The sequence below is a fragment of the Musa acuminata genome, chromosome BXJ1-5 (assembly GCF_036884655.1).
Source record: "Musa acuminata AAA Group cultivar baxijiao chromosome BXJ1-5, Cavendish_Baxijiao_AAA, whole genome shotgun sequence".
Taxonomy (NCBI): domain Eukaryota; kingdom Viridiplantae; phylum Streptophyta; class Magnoliopsida; order Zingiberales; family Musaceae; genus Musa; species Musa acuminata.
The window spans coordinates 4,879,248-4,901,380 of record NC_088331.1 but is presented as its reverse complement, the minus strand read 5'-3'; the positions used below and the strand labels follow the sequence as shown (position 1 = coordinate 4,901,380).

The following is a 22,133-nucleotide window of genomic DNA, read 5'->3' as shown; positions in this document are numbered from 1 at the left end:
CATTATGAGGTGTATCTATCCAAGGAATGTGATGTCTTCGTCTGATGTTGGCCCGGACGTCCGGAATTGATTGCCATTAATTAATTAATTAATTAATGATATTTGTATGCGATAATGCATTATTGTGTAACCATGGTGTGTTATTATTTCGTTTAATTTCATAATATGCATTACTATTCGAGATTACTTCTTCCCGTGCACTACTTACCATTACATCTTTTCATTCACATGATCATGTAATCACAGTTTGATGATCGGTTCAGTTAATGATTGACATCTCTCTCTCTCTCTCTCTCTCTCTCTGTCCGCCATTTCATCCACATGTTTTTTACCGGAGCTGTTGAAATGTGCGCACCAAACGTTGCCATGTTTGCATGCCGTCATGTCCAGGCCCAGCTCCGTCCGTGTCTCAACCTGCTACGTCTGCGGTTCGCAAGCTCTCGGTGGAGAGGACGGGATGGTCCCAGGATTTCAATTATCTCCCTGGCTCAACCTGCTCCTTGTTCGAAATTCTATAAAGACAATGGTGCAGTAAACTTAGATACTCTTTGCTGTTTCTGCCGACAATTTTCTCGAAGTCAGAAAGAAAATGAAGTAGAAAAATAATCTGTTACGTTTCTGCACGCAGAATCCAAGAGAGACAGACAGATTTCTGCGAGCACCAAAGACTATGGATCCATGCTCTGGTGAGACGACGGCCTGTGCGATGCGTAGTTCCTGTTTGTCCGAATGCTTTCGTGGATTCAATGCTTACGATTTCGAATAAGAGTGCGATCTGCAAAGAACTCCTCGAACCAAATTGGATATATTATGACCTATCTTTAACTGGTGCAGCCATAATTAATACCTAAGAGAAGAACTGACGCGATCGAGATTTTGCTTGGGCTAGATGATCTCCAGCTCCGGAGGTGGGCAAACGGCACTCGTGAACTCTTCGTCGCACTGCAGCGCCTTCATGCACTCCGGCTCCAAGCGGATCTCCAAATCCATGCTCCCTCCCCCCTCCCTCCCCGGATGGAACGTCACCTTCCCCTCGTACTTGTTCGCTCTGCCGCTCCGCACCGCCGCTGGCTTCCCCCACCCGAAGTCGCACCTGTAGACGTCGAACCTCGGCGAGCTCCCCATCTTGACGCCACACGTGTCATGCCCGCTCAGCTTGTACATCGCCGGCCCCGCCATCCATGCCGTCATCGCCTCCCTGACGGCCCTGTCGGTGTGGTCTGCCACGGCCTGGTGGATCAGCCATGCGCCCCAACCCAGCCCCGGGGCCAGCAGCTCTCCCGCCGTCGCGGTCGCCTCGATGATGTCCACCGAGTTGCCGAAGTAGTCCGGCGAGAGCGGCGGCCGCAGACGATGGCGGTTATCGATGGCCAGGCTGCAGCTGGTCTTCTTTTGGGGCGGCAGGTCGCGAGCCCGCGTGATGGACCTCCACACCAGCGAGGAGATGGCCTGGAAAGAGGAGATGGAGTCGGTTCCGCATTCTCGATTGGCTTTGGCTTTCAGATGAGCAATGGATTCCGGTGAGAAGTGGAACACCTTCTCATGACACAGTACCGTCGATGCAAATCTTTCGATGAACTTATCGGGGTGAGTGTAAGGAAGCGTAAGGGGAGTATTCTCACGGCCATCGATGAACCACCGCTCGTGTACCGGAGGACGTGAGAGGCCTCCGGCTCCAGCGTTCCTTGCTATTTCCGCCCAAGAGTTAAAGAAGTGCCAATAGGCGGCGCCGTCGCCGACCGCATGATTGAAGGAGCACGCGAGAAAGAAGCCGTCGGCCAGCTCGGTGAACTGCACCGCAAGTAGAGGCAGAGACCGGCCGTCGTAGTTGACAACTCCGTTGAGGGGAAAGAAGGCCTCGACGAAAGAGGGCTCGTCATCCGACGGCGACAGCACGTCGGCGACGGTGATGTGCTTGGCTACGGCGAGGGTAAACTCGGCACCTCGGTCACCACAGACGACGAATGCGTGCATGCCGGCCGGCTGGCCCTCATCGTCGTAAGCAATTTCGGACACGAGGCGGCCGGCGAGAGGAGGGAAGTGGAGGAGTGCGATGGAGAGAGCGGTTTCGAGGCTGCGGACGGCGTCGTCGGCCGGGAGGGAGGAGTGGCGGTTGGAGAACAGGAGGCCGTTCTGGATGTAGTGCATTGACAACGTGCAGAGGTCCCATGGAGTCAGGTGGCAAGGTGTTCTGGGAAGCGCAACCCTGGGCTTCACAGTGCATGTGGACTCGTGCTGAAACAATGGCGGACTGGAAACCATATCTACTTCCAGAGAGAGAGAGAGAGAGAGAGAGAGAGAGAGAGAGAGAGAGAGTGAACACTACTTTCTTCCTACTTGCCTTCAACTCCCGATATTTATAGGAATCCACCACTGGCATCTTCCTGCAGCTCTTCCAATCTTCGTGCATGAAGTATTTACGTATAATACAAACGCTATGCCTCTGTGTGGTCACATGAACCACGCTTTTCCTTTTCTATCTCACCTACTTGCCTGAAGGATGGGGCTAAAAGAATGAGAGAAAGTACTAATACTACAAGCACCTCCTCCCTCCTAGGACACACCCCTTCTCTTACAAAGATGCCATTCTTACACAGGAAATAAGATGCACATCCATCCTGTTTTTTTTGTAGAACAGATATGACTTGGGTTATGCATTTCCATTGTTCACTGCATGCCAGATGAATCAGCATCACTTCATATCTGTAGGTGAAACAACAAGATTCCTCATGGCGTTTGCTTTCCTGTGGTCTCTTTAATTTATATCTGGGGGGCCGATGGTTTGCAGTCCATTCTCCATTAATTTACTTTGGGAGAGAAGGAGACAAAAGTTCTACAGGCAATTCACATGGTGTGGCTACAGAACTAGGCTGGCAGACCGCAGGATTGGCAGTAAGAAGCTTGAATGTAGAGAACAGGGGGTGACTCCTTGTTTAGCTGTTTCTTTAATTTATCTGGTTTTATCTGATCTTTTTCTTTCTTCCCCTGTCTTTTCATTTTCTGCACATGTTGTTTCAGATTCCATGTCATTAATGAAAATTAATGTTCATGAATTCCTTCCTTTTCCAAGATCCAATCAACAACAATGTAATCAAAGCGTATGGGACGTCAGATGGCAAGGCATTCATTATCTGTTGCAGAAACACTGCGTACGTTAGGTGACAGGTCTCCTTCAAGTTGACTAACAACTTGATAGTCGATCTACCTAGTTTCAATTCAATCGACTTTGCCCAATGTGTTATGACTAAAGATTCCACTTGCATCTGCTGCTGCTGCTGTTCTTGTGAAAGGGCAAGGAATTCTCTCCAGTGATGATGCTTCCATTAATATCTCCATCCCTCTGTGGGTGTTCCAGGTTGATGGAAGCTTCTCCCAAGGCAAATGCTACAGATTACTTGTGCATCAACATCAACGAGTCTTGACATTTAGCAAAGACTGATGAAGGAATCATTCCTGCACCACAAGTTGTGTTCTGGCCTTCTGCTACTTCTTCTTTGAAGACCAGTCTTCATGGAAGGCAAAAGCATCATCTTGAGTGGGTTCTACCGACCCACTTTGATCAACTTTAAGACATGCTCTATATTCTACAGCATCCGAATCAACCATTAAAAGTCCAATAACACGTTGTACAAGCTCCATATATTCCTTTCTGTGTTATCCTCTCTTAGGATTATCTTTTTGTCCTTCACCATAATCCTCGTATCTTTGTAGCTGTACATGAAGTCATGTCATGCTACCCAATCTAACAGTTTCTCTGGTACTAACCAAGCTTTAGGATCATAATCCCAAATCACTTGATGGGTTAGAAGAAACACCATCACTAAGGCTTCCTAATGCAGAGTAGTTAATGGAGCTTATATGAACGGAGATTGCAGGGGCAATACGGTCTATACAACTCGGAGGAGGTCCCACTTCACCACCTCAATCCGAGTCCATTCGATCTCCATCCAACGGCCACCAAAACCCAACCACCAGTGTACGTACACGTCACTCCTACGTGTCAGTGACGTGTTAATGCAGGCAGTGCGCTCTCGTCCCACGTGCCGACACTCCTGTCGGTCACATCTACATCCCCTCCCACCCCCTCCCAACATCAGCTGCCGTCCGTTCCTCCCTGCTTCAAATCTCCTCCGTGCGATGCGCCATGCCTTCGATGTGCTCTCCACCGGAACAAATTTGTTACATTATTATTATTAGTATTATTATTAACGAGATTCCTTTATTGCTAAGTGACGCGTAAATTTGCCTACGAAACGGTGACGAAATCGAAGCGGAAGGGTAATTTGTGGCGTCTTCAGAGAAAACAGAGGAGATTGGATCGTTCCATAGGTTTGGTAAGGGGGGAGAGAGAGAGAGAGAGAGAGAGAGGGAGAGGGGGGGTGGGGTGGATATGGAGGGAGGAGCTCAACCGACGGATACCGAGATGGCGGAGGCCGGAGGGCAGCCGCCTCCGTCGGCCGCAGCACCGCCGTCGCAGGGGCCGGAGAACATCCAGGAGACGCTCAGCCACGGCGGGCGATTCATCCAGTACAATATGTTCGGGAACGTCTTTGAGGTTACCTCCAAATACAAGCCACCCATCATGCCCATCGGGAAGGGCGCGTACGGCATCGTCTGGTAATTTCTCCCTTTTGGTTTGCGTTCTCGAGCCGGGGGAAAGATCCTGTGTTTTTTTTGGTTGCTGGTGATCTCGACTGGATTACTGGGGGCTAATTTTGGGTGGGGTGTTTGTAGCTCGGCTTTGAACTCGGAGACCGGCGAACAGGTGGCGATCAAGAAGATAGCCAACGCATTCGACAATAAGATCGATGCGAAGAGGACGCTGCGTGAGATAAAACTTCTCAGGCACCTGGACCACGAAAATGTCAGTGAGTTTGTCAGCTCTGTTTACCCTGTGTCTTTTTCTCCTTTTCCTTTTTGTCTTTGCTTGCTCATTTAAGAAAGTTCCCAACGATCAATTTATAGATCCATTAGTGAAGTGTCAAATGATAATTTTATTGCAATACGTATATGTCTGGCGTTTCTTTTGATCTTCAATGGTCAATTGAATTCACCCGCTGTTGTTTAGTGAGTAGCATGAATGAATCAGCAATTGGGCACACAACTTTTAAGCTGGGAGTGCTGTGAATGGGCAAGATATTTTAGTAAAGGGTCATCCTTGGTTAGCTTTTTCCTAATGTTGGTGTTATGAATACCAAATCACATAAGCAATTAAATGTTTCGAAACAAAAGGCTTAATTTTGAGGCTTGCAAAATGCAAACTTCGCTAAATTTATTGTTTTACAAGGATTCACATATAGGACAAACTGTTCATCGAATTGAAAATATCATTAGGAGAATGTCCGAACGAAGTAGAGGGAAGTGTCGTTTTATATGGAGAGTATCACTTGGGAAAAAAGAAACACATGGAAATCTGTTTGCTTAGTCTAGCACAGCTGATTAGGCCAAAACAACTTCTACTAGTCTACTGTGAAAGAGAATGGGCTGCAATTAATATATGGCAGATTAACACAAACACAACACTAGTTGTTGTTGGTTTTTTTGTAACAGCCATGTAAGTAATGATAGGGTCAATGTTAGTCTTGACAATTGTTGGTCCACAGTTTTTAAAATGGACACTTTTAGTAACATTTAATTGTTAAGAACAAGGAGATGGAATAGGACAATGTAACCGTAATTGAGCAAAGGAGGAGAGTGAATTTTTGGTGGATTTTTTTAAATTATGCAAATACCAATTTTGCTTTATTCATAATAGCTGAATGTCCTAGATACAACATAATGAGGAAAATGAGTGGTTTCAGTGAATATATAGACTGGAGAATGACTACTGGTATTAGTTAGTTTAGTGAAGATATAAAAGCAGTTAGTTCTCAGATCCATAGATGACTACTGGTATTACTTGTGTTGAGTTTTCAAACGTAATTCATACCACTGACATTGTTACTTGAGGTCTATAAAGCTTTACTATTGTGCCTTTTAAATATTATGTTTTACAGATAAGTAACTTAAGTATCTCTCTAATTTATACTATATTTCTCAGTGCCATTGACTTTATCTCTGAAAAAGAGATTATTGTTATTGCAACTCATTTTGTTGTGTAAAAATGTATAAATTACTTAACTCATATTCCTAAAAACCTTAGATTTCTATTTTTTAGATCAAAGAAGTTCACATGGTGTTTATTGGAAAAAAAAAAACTTATGTTTTTTCTTTTATGATTTGTGTATAATGAATACAGATTGTTGCAATCAGAGACATAATACCACCCCCTGTACGTGAGACATTTAATGATGTCTATATTGCTTATGAGTTAATGGACACTGATCTTCATCAAATTATCCGTTCAAATCAAGCTCTTTCTGAGGAGCATTGTCAGGTTGTATTTTAACCCTCTACACTGTATAGATTGATTTATATTTGCTTCATTTTTAGAGTTAGTCATCTTTGATTTGTCACTGAACCTATCATGATGCTATAACTGTTGACTAATAGATGGACTTAATCATCCTGCACATGTTTTTGTAAGGGAATGGACCATTTCTAATGGATTTACATCAGTTTATCTGTTGATAAACTGTAGTGCCCTTTTGTGTGTAACTTCAGCTAATAACAAAAGATGATCAATTTTCATTTGGTTTGTTTCCAAATTGTTTGACATGTGACTGAGAAAACTAGTTCTATGTCATTTGTTCTTTTAGTTTCGTTTTACTTAAACAAGTTTGCTCAAGCATAAATGATGCTTGATTGCTTTAAAAAGGTTTGGAAAAGCTTAAAACATTTTTTAAATTGTCACCAGCCGAGCTTATTATAAGCTTATCCCAAACTGAGTTCAAGTTTGGTATTACTGTCAATATTGTTGAATCTCGTATTTTGATGATGAAACCACTTGATATATGTTTATGATTTAATCTGCGTTTTGAGTGACGCAGGCTGCTTCGATCAGGATGAGACAATTATAACAGAAATAATCATGTTGTGCCGGAGGAACATGTCAGAAGATTGGACGTCGGGCCGATGGATCGGTCGACGTATCGACAGAAGGCTTCGGGTCGTGGACTCAGGCATCGAGCCAAGAAGAGCGGGTATTGTGCCAAGGATATCGGAGTTGCGGAGTCAACTGGCCGATTGGGCAATAGGCCGCAGGAGAGGACGATGCTCCGAAGAATCGGACGAAACGTCGAGGGACCAATGACATGCCGGACAACTTGGTTAATTGCTTAGGATTAACTGTCTCGATCGAAGTTTTGTTTTACATGTGCAGGATTAACTACGATGGAAGTAAGACATGCAGCAGGAGTTGCGCCGGAGTCAAGACAATGATCACGTTGGAAGTTCGAGAGTTCGACGAAAGTTCGGACAGTCGTCGGAGGTTCTACGGGAACAAATCTGAGAAGTCCATGAGCTTGCCAAAGAAGCTCGTCGGAACTCGCCAAGTGGATCGTCGCAAATCCAGGAGTTTTCCGGAAGTCCGCAGGAGCATCACCGAGGGTTCATCGGATGATCGACGGAAGTTCGCCGGAAGCTCGCCGGAAGAAGCGATTGACGCACCGGAGCAAGTTGCAGTAAATATCTTAGGAAAAATTGTAGTTAGCACAATGATTAAGTTGGAAATGGGAGGTGATCCCATTAACTTAATCTTGAGGCAATTGGGCCCCTGAAAAACCCAAATTGGGCCGAATGGATCAACCCATTTGGACCCTGATTTCTGCCAGGCGGTTGAACCGCCCAAGCCAGGAGGTGGCACTGCTTGGGCTAAGTCTCCGAGCGAGACTGGGCGGTGCAACCGCCCCAGCCAGGAGGTGGCACTGCCTGGGCTCAGTCTCCAAGTGAGACTGGGCGGTGCAACCGCCCTTGACAGGAGGTGGCATCGCCTGAGCTCGGTCTCTGAGCTCTGGCTGAGCGGTGCAACCGCCTCAGTCAGGCGGTGGCACCGCCTGAGCTCGGTCTTCGAGCTCTGGCAGGAGGTGCAACCGCTCCAGTCAGGCGGTGCAACCGCTAGATCTCGGAATTCCGGGAATTGACAGTTTTGAGCTCCAAATTCAAATTGGGTTGGAGCCTATAAATACCCCACCCTTTCTGCACTGAAAGGGCACCCAAAAACCACCGAAATTCTGATTTTACTTTGTGATTTTTAGAGCTCAAAAGTGTTGTATGAGTTGAAAGTTATTCTCCCTCTTTTCTTCCAAGTTCTGAGCTTTAACGAGAGGAGAGAAAATTCTGTAAGGGTTGTCTCTTAAGCCCGTCAAAAGGAGTGAAACTGTAAAAGGGTGGTTGGCCTTCGCCTATTGAAGGAAGGCCTCTAGTTGACGTCGGTGACCTCGTCGGTGGAGGAAGCCAAAAGTGAAGTAGGTCAAGATTGACCGAACCACTCTAAATCTCGGTTTGCATTTACTTTGAGTATCTTATCCTTACTGCAAACCTCCTCAATAGCTTACTGCCTTCTGCGCATATACGATCGTGTTTCAAGCTCTGCATTTTCCGAATCGGCGTTTAGACGTAAATCGCTTTTATCGTACGAACGCAGTTTTAATCGTGGAAAGATTTCCGTTGCACTAATTCACCCCCCCCCCCCTCTTAGTGCTCTTGATCCTAACAAATATAAACTATATAGCAGGGAAAACCTAAAAATCCAGCTATTTTACTATCTTTGGCTCATGACAGCCTTGCAAAGGCTCAATAAGCCATGCTGAGCTGGTCAATGGTTCCAGTAGGACTTCTTCGTTTTCTTTCTTCATGGTCTGGTCAAAACTGTTAATCATGTAGCAGTTTATTTCATTCTAATGTAAATATTTTGTGATGATAGTTGACCACCTAACTTGACCAGCCATCGTTTCTTTTGTTTCCTTCTGGTACAGTATTTTCTTTATCAGATTCTTCGGGGGCTAAAATACATACACTCAGCAAGTGTTCTCCACAGAGACCTAAAACCAAGCAATCTCCTCTTAAATGCCAACTGTGATCTGAAAATCTGTGACTTTGGGCTCGCTCGTACTACCTCAGAAACTGATTTTATGACAGAATATGTTGTCACAAGATGGTACCGAGCTCCAGAACTTTTGCTTAATTCTTCAGAATATACTGCAGCAATTGATGTGTGGTCTGTTGGCTGCATCTTTATGGAACTGATGGACCGGAAGCCTCTATTTCCTGGAAGGGATCATGTGCACCAGCTACGTTTATTGATGGAAGTATGGTCCTCCCTTTTTAAGTTTTGACTCATTTCCAGCTTCTGAAAAATATATTTTTTGTTCATTGTATTCTTCTATATCATTGGGTTTCCCTTGGTTGCTAATTCAGCATGAAGTTACTAGTATATGGATTTGCATTGGTCCTCTATGAACCTGTGAGCCATAATTCCATATTATAGGCTTTCAGAGATTGAATTCTTTTGTACAACACTAGCTCCTGATTCTTAGATGGCAGTTGCTTGATAGATATTATGGTGCTTCTTTATCAGTTGGTTTTGGATCTTTATGAACATCCAACACAAGCTAATAAATGAACATATGATTTTGTTTTACCTTACATAAGTCATGCTGACATATAGTCCTGTTTAAGTATCACATACCTGAAAATTAGTTGATCACTACTTGAGTGTCTAATATTAGCTTAAATCACCAGTACGTGCTGTCTATAGTTGTCTTCATGTATCTTCTTTTAATGATTACCATGCTGTAAGCTTCTCCAAAACTTTGATTAAATAGAGTTTTAGTGTTGTTCTATTCCTTGTATCATGCCAACTTTATTTCCATACCCAGAATATATGTAATCGCTCTACAAATGTAATCTCATGCATTTATGTTCACTCTAGCATGCATTACCTTTGAAGTTGTCTTATTTTTGCATGATGTTTAATACTTTAATAGTTTAATGTATTTGGTATTCACTTCATGTGCATTCAATCTCTGTTTTTGGTAATTTGCCTCATCTCTTGCAGCTTATTGGCACTCCAAATGAAGCTGATTTGGATTTTGTGAATGAAAATGCAAGAAGATATATTCGCCAGCTTCCACGTCATCCACGACAGTCCTTTCCTGAAAAATTTCCCCATGTTCACCCTACAGCTATTGATCTTGTTGAGAGGATGTTAACATTTGATCCTAGACAGAGAATAACTGGTGTGTTTTTATTTTTCATCATTTTGATGGTTTTAATTAATTTGGAAAATTGCTTATATATGATTCTGGTAGAACTGCTTTATGATGCACTTTGCCTTTCTGTCCCTCTAAACTGATCGCATGAATGATGTCATCAGTTTAATATTTGATGAAAATATTTGCACCATTTTCGGAACACAATGATGAAATATTTGATTACATTGTGCTGTCACAACTATTTTTATGAGTCACTTAGAGGATTGCTCTCTAGAATTCAAATGCACTTCTAAACATGGTATTTTGAGAAGCTTTTAAGTTACTTTTAAAAGGTGACCAACCAATTGAATTTGACTGAAGGTTAAATATGTATCGACACTGGTTTGTAACTTCTAATTGGATAGTGAGGGATCCTTCAGTTGGACTTGCATATATCAAGCCAAGCCAGTTCCTTTTGGTATTATGGCACATGATTTGTGCAAAAGAATATTAGATATCCTTGACCATGAGCATGGGCTGATGGTTTGCCCAGTTTTATTGTTTTTCGCTGTTAGGCTTCTATTCAGTAATGCCGGATCTTGAGCAAATATCATTTTTCTGGGTGTCTGTTTATGAGTGTTCATGATGAAGAATATAGTAATCTTAAAAAAATAATAACTTGGACATAGTATTTTTCATAAAGATTGGTTGTCTGTTTCTTTTTTGGCATATAATATGGTCAAGACGATTGTGATGATTAATCACATATTCTTTTTGTGTTTTGGTGTCAAACCTTTCATGTGCAAGTTCATGTTCCTGGAGACAGGCTCCAATGACAATTGAGATAATGTATTACCTGCTTCATTTTTTCTTGCTATTCTAGTTTGCTGAACGACTAGTTCATGAAAGATATGTTGTGGCTTTATTACCTTGGCACGCCTTTAGTATCTTGCCTCAGTATTCATCATTTGCCCTCCATTTGTTGGCAGTTGAAGATGCTCTTGCACATCCCTATTTGGCATCTTTACATGACATCAGTGACGAACCAGTTTGCATGATGCCCTTCAGCTTTGACTTTGAGCAGCACGCACTCTCCGAAGAACAGATGAAAGAGCTCATCTACAGAGAGGCCCTCGCATTCAACCCAGAGTACCAGCAATAAGACTCAGTAAGGTTATTCACACATCGGCGTTTAATGTTGTTTTGTAAGGCATCATTACGGGTTTCTCTATGTGCACATTCTTGATGTACATATGTGCATGAATCTAGCTGTTGATGATCCTTATAACTCTACATGGAAAACGCAGGAAACTTGGGTGGATCCTTAAGCTTACTGTTTAGGAACTTTTTTCAAGCAGTTTAATCAGCAAAATTGCTGGTCAAAATAATGCAGTATACATATCCAGAGTTCTCATTCCTTCTGTGAATCGTTAGACTTGCAAAATCTGATACGAGGTTGATTATAGAAACCTAACAGGAGAAATCAAGCCTGTACGATTCACAGGATGTTTCCGTATTGATTCTCTTTTCATCAGAGAGTAGTAGGTAACTTTAAAGGTTTTGAAGTCTTAACCTTAAAGGTTTCTCCAGTACCTCATTTGTAGGTTTTTGGCCTGAAAGGGGCTATTCCTTTGTAAAGAGATGTTGCTGACTGTAATGCTTACTATTGTGCTACTGGTGTCTTATGATCTTATGATAGTATTTCATTCGTGAAACCTCATGTCTACCATATCATACAGCATTCATTATCATAGTTATATTGGTGCATTCTCTAGATTGAGAGAACTTTATCGGACTCTCTGACCTATGAAGATGGAGAAAGTATTCCAATCATCTAGTCAATGTGTTATGCGGTATGCTAATCCCCAATTTGAATTGTAATCATCTTCAACCACAAGTGTTTAGTCACACTCATAGGCAGATGTGTGCTCAAATGGTAATGAACAGGAAGAGTACACCTGACTCCAATAGAAGAGGAGGAAGTATTATTGTCAATTAAGGTAATAAAAATTCATTTTAAATTTCTTTATTTAATATCTAATTAATTATTTATACATATTGTTCCTTATTTATTCATTCAGTACATGAAATAGTTTGAATGATTACAAAATGATTTCCATATTCACATAAATTACTTTGATATAGTAATATGCTCGTTATAGAATTTTTTATTTTAAAAATAAAAAAATGTTATAGATGAGTACAAATGTAAGAGGTCAGGTTGCATCAATCCCTTTCATTTTTTTTTCCTTAACTTTGATTTTTGGTATGGTTGGACGATAAAAGTCGAAAATGATTAGTACATTCTAAAATATATTAGACGAAATTTCGAGCCATCCATTTTGATCAATAAATGAGTTTACGAAGTTTGTAGTGTGAATAGATAATCAGTTAAACCTATAATTATATATTATTTCCATAGTTAAGAGAGCGGTTACGAACCGACGGTCCTGATATGGGCGATCAAAATCCTTCGATCCGACGGGAGTTGGAAGTGGCCACAAGCGGTCGTGTCACCGTCCTGTGAATGTACTCCCCGGCGCGCTTGTTGATTTATGCTTCCCCCGTTCCCCAACAGCCAACGACTTCACTCCGCCGCGTCAGCCGTCGGTCACATCACCGCTTCGCTACGCGAGGCTGCTCCACGACCGCCTCCGCCGCCATGGATCCCCGACTTCAGCCGCAGCCCGACGTCGATCGCCTCTGGGCGGATGAAATCCGCTACCTCCACTCCCTTTGGCGGCGCGGCCCCCCTCCCAATCGCAACCGAAACCCTAGAGTTAGTTCCGGCCCCGACCTCCTCCGTGCCACCCCGGTCGCATTCAAAAGGGACTCGCAGCGGAAGGAGGGGATACCGTCGGAGAAGGCCGCTTCCCCTCGCCGCCCCGACGAGGCCGGGACCTCCGATCCGCCGCTCGTCGACTCCTGGGCGAAATTGGCCTCCCTCACCGCGCCGAATCCAAATCCGCCCACCGCGTGGGCCGATGTGGCGCCCCCGCCGGTCGTCGAGAGGCCTCCCGTTTCCGCCGAGGAGCAGGCCCGACTAGCCGCGGCTCAACTCCATCACGACGGATTGAAGGCCTCCCAGGACTTCTTCTCCAAAATTGACGAATCCGATGATGAAGAGGAAGCGCATGAGGAGGAGGAGGAAGACGATAAGGAGGAGAAGGATGAAAGACAATCGGAAGCTTTCAAGTTCTTTATGGAACTATTTGAGAAGGATGATGAGCTTACGGAGTACTATAAGAAGAATCATGACAAAGGGGAGTTCTCTTGCTTTGCCTGTGCAGCCACTGGGACGAAGAGGGTGAGGAAGTTCGGGAACTGTTTGGGGCTCGTGCAGCACGCAAACTCAATATCAAGACGAGGAGGAGGGGAGCACATCGGGCACTGGCGAGAGCTGTGTGCCAGGTTCTTTGTTGGGACACCATTAGGTCTGCCGGCGTTGTTCTTGATTTGGGTGACACTGGTGGCCAGTCCTCTGCCGGGGCTGCCAAAACCCAGGTGATTTGCGTTGCTTATTCTTGAGATGTTAATGTGTTGTCTTGAAACTCTTTACACTTTTGTTTTGAATGACAATGATTATTTAGCTTAATTCATTTTTATCTCCCTTGATTATTTGCTTTATCAAGATTTGCCTTGTGATGTAGAGAGATACAGTTGTGTCCTTTGCAGTAGAACAGAGTTACATGGATACCTTTGTTATGTGTTATACATATATGCTTATGTACATTTTTACCACTGTAATCAAATTTAGGGAACTTTGTGGGTATCCTGTGGTAATCTTATCTGGAATTAAATACTCTTCTATTTGGCTCTTGTAAATTTTTCATGGAATGTGATATGATGTGCAGAACAAAGATGTGATCGAGAATGAGGAACACCTTCCTGAGGACATCACACAAAATACAAAAGCAAATGATGGAAATGTCACAGAGAATCTACCCGAGGTATAGGTCTTCCTTCAGTTCGACCCCGATTTATTACGATCAACAGAGGTCATATTTTGCGGTCCATTGTATTTGATTGTGATATACCATTTCTCTAACAGTAATCATCCATGAAATATTCTATCACTGAGCTCTCTGATTGCTTTATTTGTGCAGATGGCTTCGCCCCCATTACAGGAATGAAAGTGTCATCCGAAGAAAGTTCCTGGATCTGGGAAGATTTATCAAGAAGTTTTACGACTGAAAGCTACTTGGTTTTAGAGCATTTCCGTCGACTGCAGAGAGTAAAGTCAGTGGTCTTATATACTGTGTAGTCTTGGCCAGAGATTGTTGAGATCGCTTGAGCAGATTTCTAACTATATTTTTTGTCATGTCTGTGTTACATATCTTAACATGATATCTACTATCTATTATTGTTGTTGCCGTCGTCCTAACATCAGGTCTCAACTTTGGAACTCAAGCAGCTTTCTTCTGTTAAGCGTTTAATTTCAATTTCAACGGGGAATCATGGAATTGCAACAGTTTGATGGTGAGCGAATTCTTTACTTGCTGTTATGCCATTCTTGAGTAGGTATTTTGATAGTAAAGGGTTGTTTAGCTAATCGTTGTAGTATTGCTATAGCATTCCATATTCGCTCAAGTAATGACCATATCCTGTGAACGCAGAATAAGAGTTCCTTTTTTGTATGGTAAGTGCATTCCACGCTACTACCAGTGGTTGGTTTTGTGGATTTACTTGGGATTGCATCTCAAAGCTAAATCCTATTCGTATCTTTTAAGCAATTGCTACAATTTACTGCAGGTGAGCTATGACTAAACTAGCAATTGCTTCAATTTTCAGGTAACTGGCAGATGGAGTTCAGTATGCTATGAGTAAACTAGTATTCCATGTAACAGTAACTGAGCAATTTAGTATGCTATGACTACTCTCTGTAACTCTTCAAGCTTTCAAAGAACAAAGATTTCTTGTACTAAATGTTCTCATATGCATTGCCAAATGACAATGATAATGGATCCAGGTTTTTCCCATATGTTCATGACTAAATCTGAACAGGTCTGCAGACTTTTTTTGGTGGATTCAGGCCGAGATCTAGATAGACAAGTAGATATCCCTCGCGCTCGCGGGTTAGCCCTGGCCGGGGCCCACCTCTCGCTAGCGCTCGGATGTTGGACGGCGGCCGTCGTCCGACGTGGCTGACGGTGCCGTCCCTCGGCTATCCTACGGAGTCCAGCTAGATTCGGAGGAGCGACAGCCGAGCGCGGGACCCGCCGCGCACCCGTGTAGTCTGGGGACCAGAAAGGGGGCGCATTGGATTCGTGGGGGAGGGGCGGGCAGTGTCTCTCGAGCTTTGGATTCGGGTCGTCGATGGGACGTTGGTGCTCGTGTGTGGGAGAGACCGCGAACGGCGCTGGGTTTGCGTCAAAAGCAGTGCGTGCGTGCGTGCGGTGTGCGGAGTGTGGAGTGGAGGGCCAAGTGAATCCGAGGAGAATCCAACCGAGCCCTACAAAAAGTAGAACGAGATTTCGAGATCTCTCCCACGGTAAAGAGATTCACTTTCCATGGACCGCGACTGCGATCACGACCCGGGTTTCCCCATAGCCAGCCAAGGCCGTGGTTTAACTCGTCTCATGCGCCCGACGAACCCTCTCGTGCGAACGACTCGAGCCACGTCGACCGTCGACGGAACGCCCACCTGCTGAGCACCACGGTCGCGACTAATTCGTCGCGTGCAACAAAATTCCAAGTCATCAACTATTAATTGTCGACTTGTTCAAGACGATGATGCCCCATTGACAGGATTAACAAAGCGAGAGTGACTAAGCGAAGAAGAAAAAAGGTAGAAAAGATGATGAGTGCTTTTGCTTCCAAGTCATCGATGGATTCTGAAATCTTCAACGAGGCTTTTGCTGCCATCGCTGAAGAGTGAAAGTAATGATGACGGTGGAGAGTTTGAAGTGCGTCCTCCCATCTTTTTCTTTCTCCTATCTTTCTCTTCTCTGATGATAAAGATGTCTGAACCAAGTTTGAATTATCATCATCCCAAAGGATACTTCGAATACACACAAAAAGGGTGATGCTTCGAATACACACAAAAACACACGTAAGAAATCATTTCAAGTCGTGGGTCATCAATCAACAGGCTTTTATGGTTTACTTAATTACATTTCTCGTCTGTTCACCAAATTCATCGTGTATTTTGTTCATGCTTCTCATTTCCTGCCCGGGGTCAATTTTGTAAGCTTGTGGACCATCTGAATCATGCCGCAGCACCGAGTCAAACCCCCCTGACGACGAACTGACACAGATGTGGCACTCCCTTTCTTTCCGTCACGGGAAAACACCCTCCTCGGTAAATCCCATACCACCCAGAAAAATAATAATTAAAAGGAAAAATAAAGGGAGGGGGAGAGACAAAAATCCCACCCGAATCCAGCTGTGATAAACTATGTCGTCCGGAAGACTGCCATATTCCCGTGTCTACCCCTAACACAAAGGATTAATTACGTGGAAGATAGCACCGACACAGGTGAAATACGTAGGGATAATTTGGTACTTTCCTCTCATGGTAAGGGTATTTCCGGTAACAGGAACAACAGGCTCGACCGGGGAGTTCTTTATCTTCTGATGCCCCGTCTCTCAACGCCTCCCTGCGCGCGCTCTCGCTCTCTCTCTCTCTCTCTCTCTCCCGTCCCTCTTCCCGCGCCTGCGAGCTCGGAATAGGAGAGAGGAGGAAGAAAACGGAGGAGGCCGTCTCAAAGATTCCATCTTGGGGTTGCTTTCGACATGAAGGTCGTCGCCCGTGGTCGATCGAGTAGCCGGCGTGGTACTTGAGGTCACGCTTGGCTTCGGCGTCTTCGGTTGTTGCCACGACCCTCCCCAATCTGAGGTTCTCCTGGTGTTCTTCCATGTTTTGGCCTCAAATAGGCCCTTTTTGACGGCCTATTCTTCTCATAATCCCAGATAAAGTTTGCTCTTACCGCGATGAACAGGGTAAAACCCTCAAATTTTCTCTTTTTTCTTGTCTTTTCCCCGCATTTTATGTTCCAAAAATCAGATTTTTTTCCTTTTTCCGCTATATGTTGAATCTTTAGGTGGGTCATAATCGTATTACCTTCATGTTTTAATCCTCAATTTCTATGCTACACTCCAGTGACTTCTTTAGTTATTGGCACTATGGATTCCTATGGACTTGTACCTACTTCTGTGCATGTAAATACGTGTTTAGGAGGGATGTAGGAAGCAGTGTGAACTCAGGACAAGGTGAGTGGAAGTGTGATGTCTTAATAAACAATGCAGTTTGCTTCTGTTTGGTAGTACAAATTTGGTTATGTTATCCTCTCTTTTGGGAAGAAGTGTCTATTCTCACCTCTGAGAACAGTTCTCCATTTTGTTCCATGGGACAAAAGCTTAGCATCTGGAAGTGCTGCCGCCGTGGCACGTGACACTGGTTTTACCTATGAAGCGCTGCGGTGCGTGGGTCCTAATCGGTAATATTTATTCCGTGTTTTCATACGGAGGCATCTTTGAAATCGTAGCACCAAGTTGATTCCTTGAAATTGAGATGTCGGAGGACAGAACTCTGATTACATTTCTTTGAGAGTTCAGCCTATTCTAGACATTGGATGTCAACAGATTACTCACTCATTGCTATCATAGTATCTAATTAAATGTTGTATAAGTCTGAGGATTAGGTAAATGTCTATGTTAGACCTTGTTGAGATCAGACGCAATCAAGGATGTAAACAGGGTTTTATGTGCAATTGTATCTCTTTTTTTAAGTGTGAGAATATTTCAAGAGTACAAGTAGGTATGTTCAAATTTATTTGTGTTGGTTGAGCTGGGCCAGAGTAGACTATAATGAGCCTAACATGACCTAACCTAAGATTTACTCCTGTCTTTATGTTTTGTGAATGATTACGAAGCATTGGTTGCATGATGACTTTCTTTCCACCTTCTCTTTTGGTTATAGAAAACCCACTTTTCACACAATTGATTTTTCCCCCCCTTTTTCCACTTGTGCCAGTTCATGCATCATGTAACCTTGCTCAGTTCTCTCATTTCTTGCCAAATGGACTCATTTTTCAAGGCATATTTGGGCATATAGTATTTTAGGTGTTCTATTCTTGAGTTTTTTATGTGTTATGTTAATTTCAATAATTTGCAAAATCTCCTTGATAGTGGCAGCTGATACATCACAATACCTCTGCTAAATTGGGTTATTACTAAAACTTTTTTGTTATCTTCATTTAGATGCAAATGGATGAACTTATCCTGAATGATTCTAACAACTTGCTCGAAACTTTTTCAGTGCTGATATAAAGAAGGAAAAAGATGAATGTGAAAGATTGACGTACCACACATTAGGGGGGATTCTTTTTCTACTTCATGATATGAACCTTACCCAAGTATATAATGGGGCCTTAATGACCATATTGAAATCATCGATAGTTCGGATTGAGAGGAAGAAACTTCTGAGCTATTAGCTCATTGCTACCAGACTTCAGAGTGGAAAAAAAGTTCCAAGACTTCTGCAATCTGTGCTCCAAATATTATAATCCCTACAGGTTAGTTTGATCTTTGATCAATAACTCACCGCTGCCCTATTCTAGATTCTTCTTCCACCTAATCCTGTATAAACAAAAGCTTTTCTCTCATTTTTTTGCTTTTTCTTCTTTTGTTGTACGTTGTAGATTTGCCCCACCATGGGGACATTCTTGATGTTCCCATCAAAAACAAGAATCTGATGTCTCAAAACAAAAGCTTTTCTCTCATATTCAACTCACGGCTTGAAAATCTTTTTTTTCTTTAATTCAAAGATATCATTGTTTTTCCTGCTTTCATAAATTAATGCTCTTGATTTTTGCTGTTTCCTTTTTCTTTCTTCCCTCCATCTTTAAATATGTGCATGTTCTCTCCAAAGAACAGAAACCACCCACAAAAGACCACATCTGAAGTAGAGCGTCATGTTCTGCTAATCAAAGTTCTCTTCCCCTTCTCTGGTCATCTTTTCTCTAATTTTGGTGTTTCTTTTTCTCAATCTTGACACAGTAAAAATGGAGTCCACCAGAGTGACAGCACCACCAAAGTTTGGAACACTAGCTCGGACTTTTAACAAGATCCTTCACCTCCACCGTTCTGTCGATATCTCTGCCAATGGTGCCGGAGTTGCCCCTGAAAAAGATGACTACTCAATCCCCAAGCTCAAGCTCTCACAAAACTTCAGTGAACATTCCAGCATCCTTTCTGAAGGTGTCAGTGAGTTCTACAAGGTTGAACATGAGAAGCAGCCACAGAATCTCTCCTCAAGTGAGATAGAAGCCATGGAGTCCCTTCTTGCTAATCTCTTTGCAAGCATCTCTGCCATTAAAGCGGCTTACGCCCAGCTCCAGATGGCACAGTCACCGTATGATCCTGACTCAATACAGTCTTCTGACCTCGCCATTGTGTCTGAACTCAAACGTGTCTCAGAGCTCAAGCACTCCTACTTCACGACCGACTTCATCATCCCTCACACCTCATTTGAGTCTCAGTCAGCACTTGCTGCCCAGATTGAGGAGCAGCACAATCTAATCAAGACCTACCGGATCACCACGAACAAGCTTAAAGCTGATTTTAAGCTCAAGGATTCGGAGATCTGCTCACTTCAGTTTGAGCTTCTTGAGGCAGAGAAAAATAACCGAACTTTGGAGTCAAAGCTCCATCCTGGTCGATCCCTCTCAGCCTTGGATGGCCTTCACCCTTCTGGCTTAAATCCCACCCATTTCCTTTCTGTTCTTCGGTTCACCTTCAAATCTATTCAATCCTTTGTCAAGCTTATGGTGAAGGAAATGGAGTCAGCTGGGTGGGACCTTGGTGCCGCCGCAGGTGCAATCCAACCTGATGTTCTCCACTGTAACAAGCCTGCTCATTGGACGTTTGCTTTCCAGTCCTATGTCTGCCAGAAGATGTTCTCTGATTTCCACCATAAAAGTTACAACCTTGCTGCCATGGAAGATAGGTCGATGTGGGGTTGGCGTCAGTTCTTTGATGAATTCACTCAGCTGAGATATGTTGAGCATATTCAGAAGCTAAGCCAGCACTCTGCGATTGCAAATTTTTTCAGGGTGAAGTATCTGGCTCTGGTGCATCGGAAGATGGAATTATCCTTTTTTGGCAATCTTGATCAGAGGGCCATTGTGAGTTCAGACCAGAGTTTCCCAAACTCGGCATTCTTTGCTGCATTTGCAGAAATGGCGAGGCGAGTGTGGCTCCTCCACTGCTTGTTCTTCTCATTCGGAGAACCAGAGTCGAACCGGTCAATTTTTCAGGTGCGGCGAGGGAGCCGGTTCTCTGAGGTCTACATGGAAAGCATTGTGGAGGACAAGGATGTTGCAACCAAGTGCAGGCCGGCCACGGTTGGGTTCACAGTTGTCCCTGGATTCAGAGTAAGGTGGACACTGATCCAAAGCAAGGTCTACCTCTTACCATCAACTTCAGATGACAATCAATGGCAATGAGTGCAGTCAGCTGGCCATCAGGTGCTTGGTATGTGCTGCACCTGATGGAAGGAGAGTATTTAGGTATTTAACGAGGGGAAGTAATCAGATGGAAACAAGGAAAGCTATCTCTCAACACCCGTGTATAGATTATCATGGCAGCTTGTAATAGTCTTTTGTATGTTGGGCAAGTAATTGTTGAGCTCATGCATTAGAGAAGGTAATGATAGACTAGATGTTAATTAATATTGCATGGAGCATTGAAAAGTTTGGTAGTGGTTGGTGATGGCATCATGGATCAGTCTGCATCACTAGTGCATGTTCTGATGACTTTTGGGAAGGCTTTGGGTTGGTAGAGCATTTGATGTTTGATGTGGTGTTTTCTTGGCATGCTTTCTGTCTCTTCATGCTTCCAAAACTTGTGGGTTGGTAATTAGTCCAAAACATAAATCAGTGTGTTGTCTTTGGTGTTATCTTTTCTTGTTAATTCTTGCCCTATTTTAAGGATACTTTAGAAATAAAATTAGTATGTAAAAATATAATATTAGGATCGAAATTAATATCTTAAGATGAAAGGTGTGTATATTTTAAACATGATAATCAATAAAGTATCATATTTATATATAGATGAGATTAGAGGGTTAAGATCATATTTATATATAGATGAGAGTATAGGGTTTTAGAAAGATAATTAGAAGAGTATCTTTCGTCAATATTATCTTTTAAAAAACTTTATCATAATTATTTTTTAAGTAGTCGATAATCATAATTAAAATTTAATTAGATTTATAACATATTTTATCTAATTAAATAGGGTTACATAATCTAATATTTTTTTTATTTGATCCAGATAAGTTTTAAAAGGATTTAAAATCAAAACAAATAATATAAAATTTATTTAAAATTGATTTTATCTAATTGGATTTTAAAATTTTAAAAAATATTTATACGTATACGAATTTAAAAATATATCAATAATTTTAATAAATATAATAATATTATATTAAGTTTGACTAGTAATACGAGTCATAACGATTGTATGTTATCAATGCCATACTTTTTTTATCTATTATAACTTTATTAGTTTTTTTAGTTCAAAATGACTCATATAATAATTATAAATGAGTCAAACTAAAAAAGAAAAAAATTAAGATAACTTATCTATATTTATACCTAATATCTTTAAGTTTTACGATTTTATAATGAATTATACCTAATATATTTATATCTAATCATAACCAAGATTTATCATAGAATTCTTGGATATTATAATACTAAGCTATTGTTAGTTTTTTCGTTAAAGTACTTAGTTAGTGATTTATCAATAATTTTAAATCAATTCTTTCATATTCTAATGTGTTAGTTATACTCTATAATAAAATTTATATATTATTAATACTTTTATAACATAATAATATAATATTAATACTTTATGTTTTTTTAGTAAATATTGAACTATTGATATCATCTTTATTTAACATTTGGGTAAAATATTAACCTATCTAGTATTTATATAAGATTTTACTATTATGAAAGATTGATGCCATCATTATGAAATAGCTTTATTATATTTGGATATACAACCCTAAGCTATAAAAATATATAAAATTATATCATTTTACCATATAATTAT

The 22,133-nt window shown here is 42.3% G+C and overlaps 4 protein-coding genes across 12 annotated transcripts; 3 read left to right on the top strand and 1 right to left on the bottom strand.

The window, feature by feature from the left end:
• Positions 1-204: 204 nt before the first annotated feature.
• On the bottom strand, positions 205-2,462 carry LOC135673214 (uncharacterized acetyltransferase At3g50280-like). Its single transcript, XM_065182022.1, has 2 exons — positions 615-2,462; positions 205-512 (listed from the first exon to the last, which is right to left on the bottom strand). Exon 1 carries the CDS (start codon positions 2,260-2,262, stop codon positions 886-888), a length of 1,377 nt encoding a protein of 458 aa, XP_065038094.1. The 5' UTR covers positions 2,263-2,462; the 3' UTR covers positions 205-512; positions 615-885.
• A 1,879-nt stretch (positions 2,463-4,341) lies between these two features.
• On the top strand, positions 4,342-11,788 carry LOC135673213 (mitogen-activated protein kinase 1). 4 transcript variants are annotated; one of them, XM_065182020.1, is made up of 7 exons: positions 4,342-4,617; positions 4,735-4,864; positions 6,239-6,376; positions 8,856-9,188; positions 9,938-10,118; positions 11,063-11,246; positions 11,381-11,788. In XM_065182020.1, the coding sequence occupies exons 1-6, from the start codon at positions 4,391-4,393 to the stop codon at positions 11,233-11,235; spliced, it is 1,182 nt and encodes a 393-aa protein (XP_065038092.1). In that variant the 5' UTR covers positions 4,342-4,390; the 3' UTR covers positions 11,236-11,246; positions 11,381-11,788. The 4 variants fall into 4 exon arrangements, with proteins under 4 accessions (XP_065038092.1, XP_065038091.1, XP_065038090.1 ...); XM_065182019.1 differs by having other exon boundaries at positions 4,343-4,617; positions 11,063-11,241; XM_065182018.1 differs by having other exon boundaries at positions 4,343-4,617; positions 11,063-11,788.
• Positions 11,789-12,598: 810 nt separating this feature from the next.
• LOC135673212 (uncharacterized) lies at positions 12,599-15,054 on the top strand. 6 transcript variants are annotated; one of them, XM_065182015.1, is made up of 5 exons: positions 12,600-13,577; positions 13,928-14,023; positions 14,180-14,552; positions 14,646-14,712; positions 14,865-15,054. In XM_065182015.1, exons 1-2 carry the CDS (start codon positions 12,601-12,603, stop codon positions 13,938-13,940), a joined length of 990 nt encoding a protein of 329 aa, XP_065038087.1. In that variant the 5' UTR covers position 12,600; the 3' UTR covers positions 13,941-14,023; positions 14,180-14,552; positions 14,646-14,712; positions 14,865-15,054. The 6 variants fall into 6 exon arrangements, with proteins under 6 accessions (XP_065038089.1, XP_065038087.1, XP_065038088.1 ...); XM_065182016.1 differs by lacking the exon at positions 14,646-14,712; XM_065182014.1 differs by having other exon boundaries at positions 14,646-15,054.
• Positions 15,055-16,681: 1,627 nt separating this feature from the next.
• On the top strand, positions 16,682-20,890 carry LOC135673211 (protein GRAVITROPIC IN THE LIGHT 1-like). The gene is made up of 3 exons (XM_065182011.1): positions 16,682-17,015; positions 18,334-18,589; positions 19,074-20,890. Exon 3 carries the CDS (start codon positions 19,079-19,081, stop codon positions 20,519-20,521), a length of 1,443 nt encoding a protein of 480 aa, XP_065038083.1. The 5' UTR covers positions 16,682-17,015; positions 18,334-18,589; positions 19,074-19,078; the 3' UTR covers positions 20,522-20,890.
• The last annotated feature ends 1,243 nt before the right edge of the window (positions 20,891-22,133 follow it).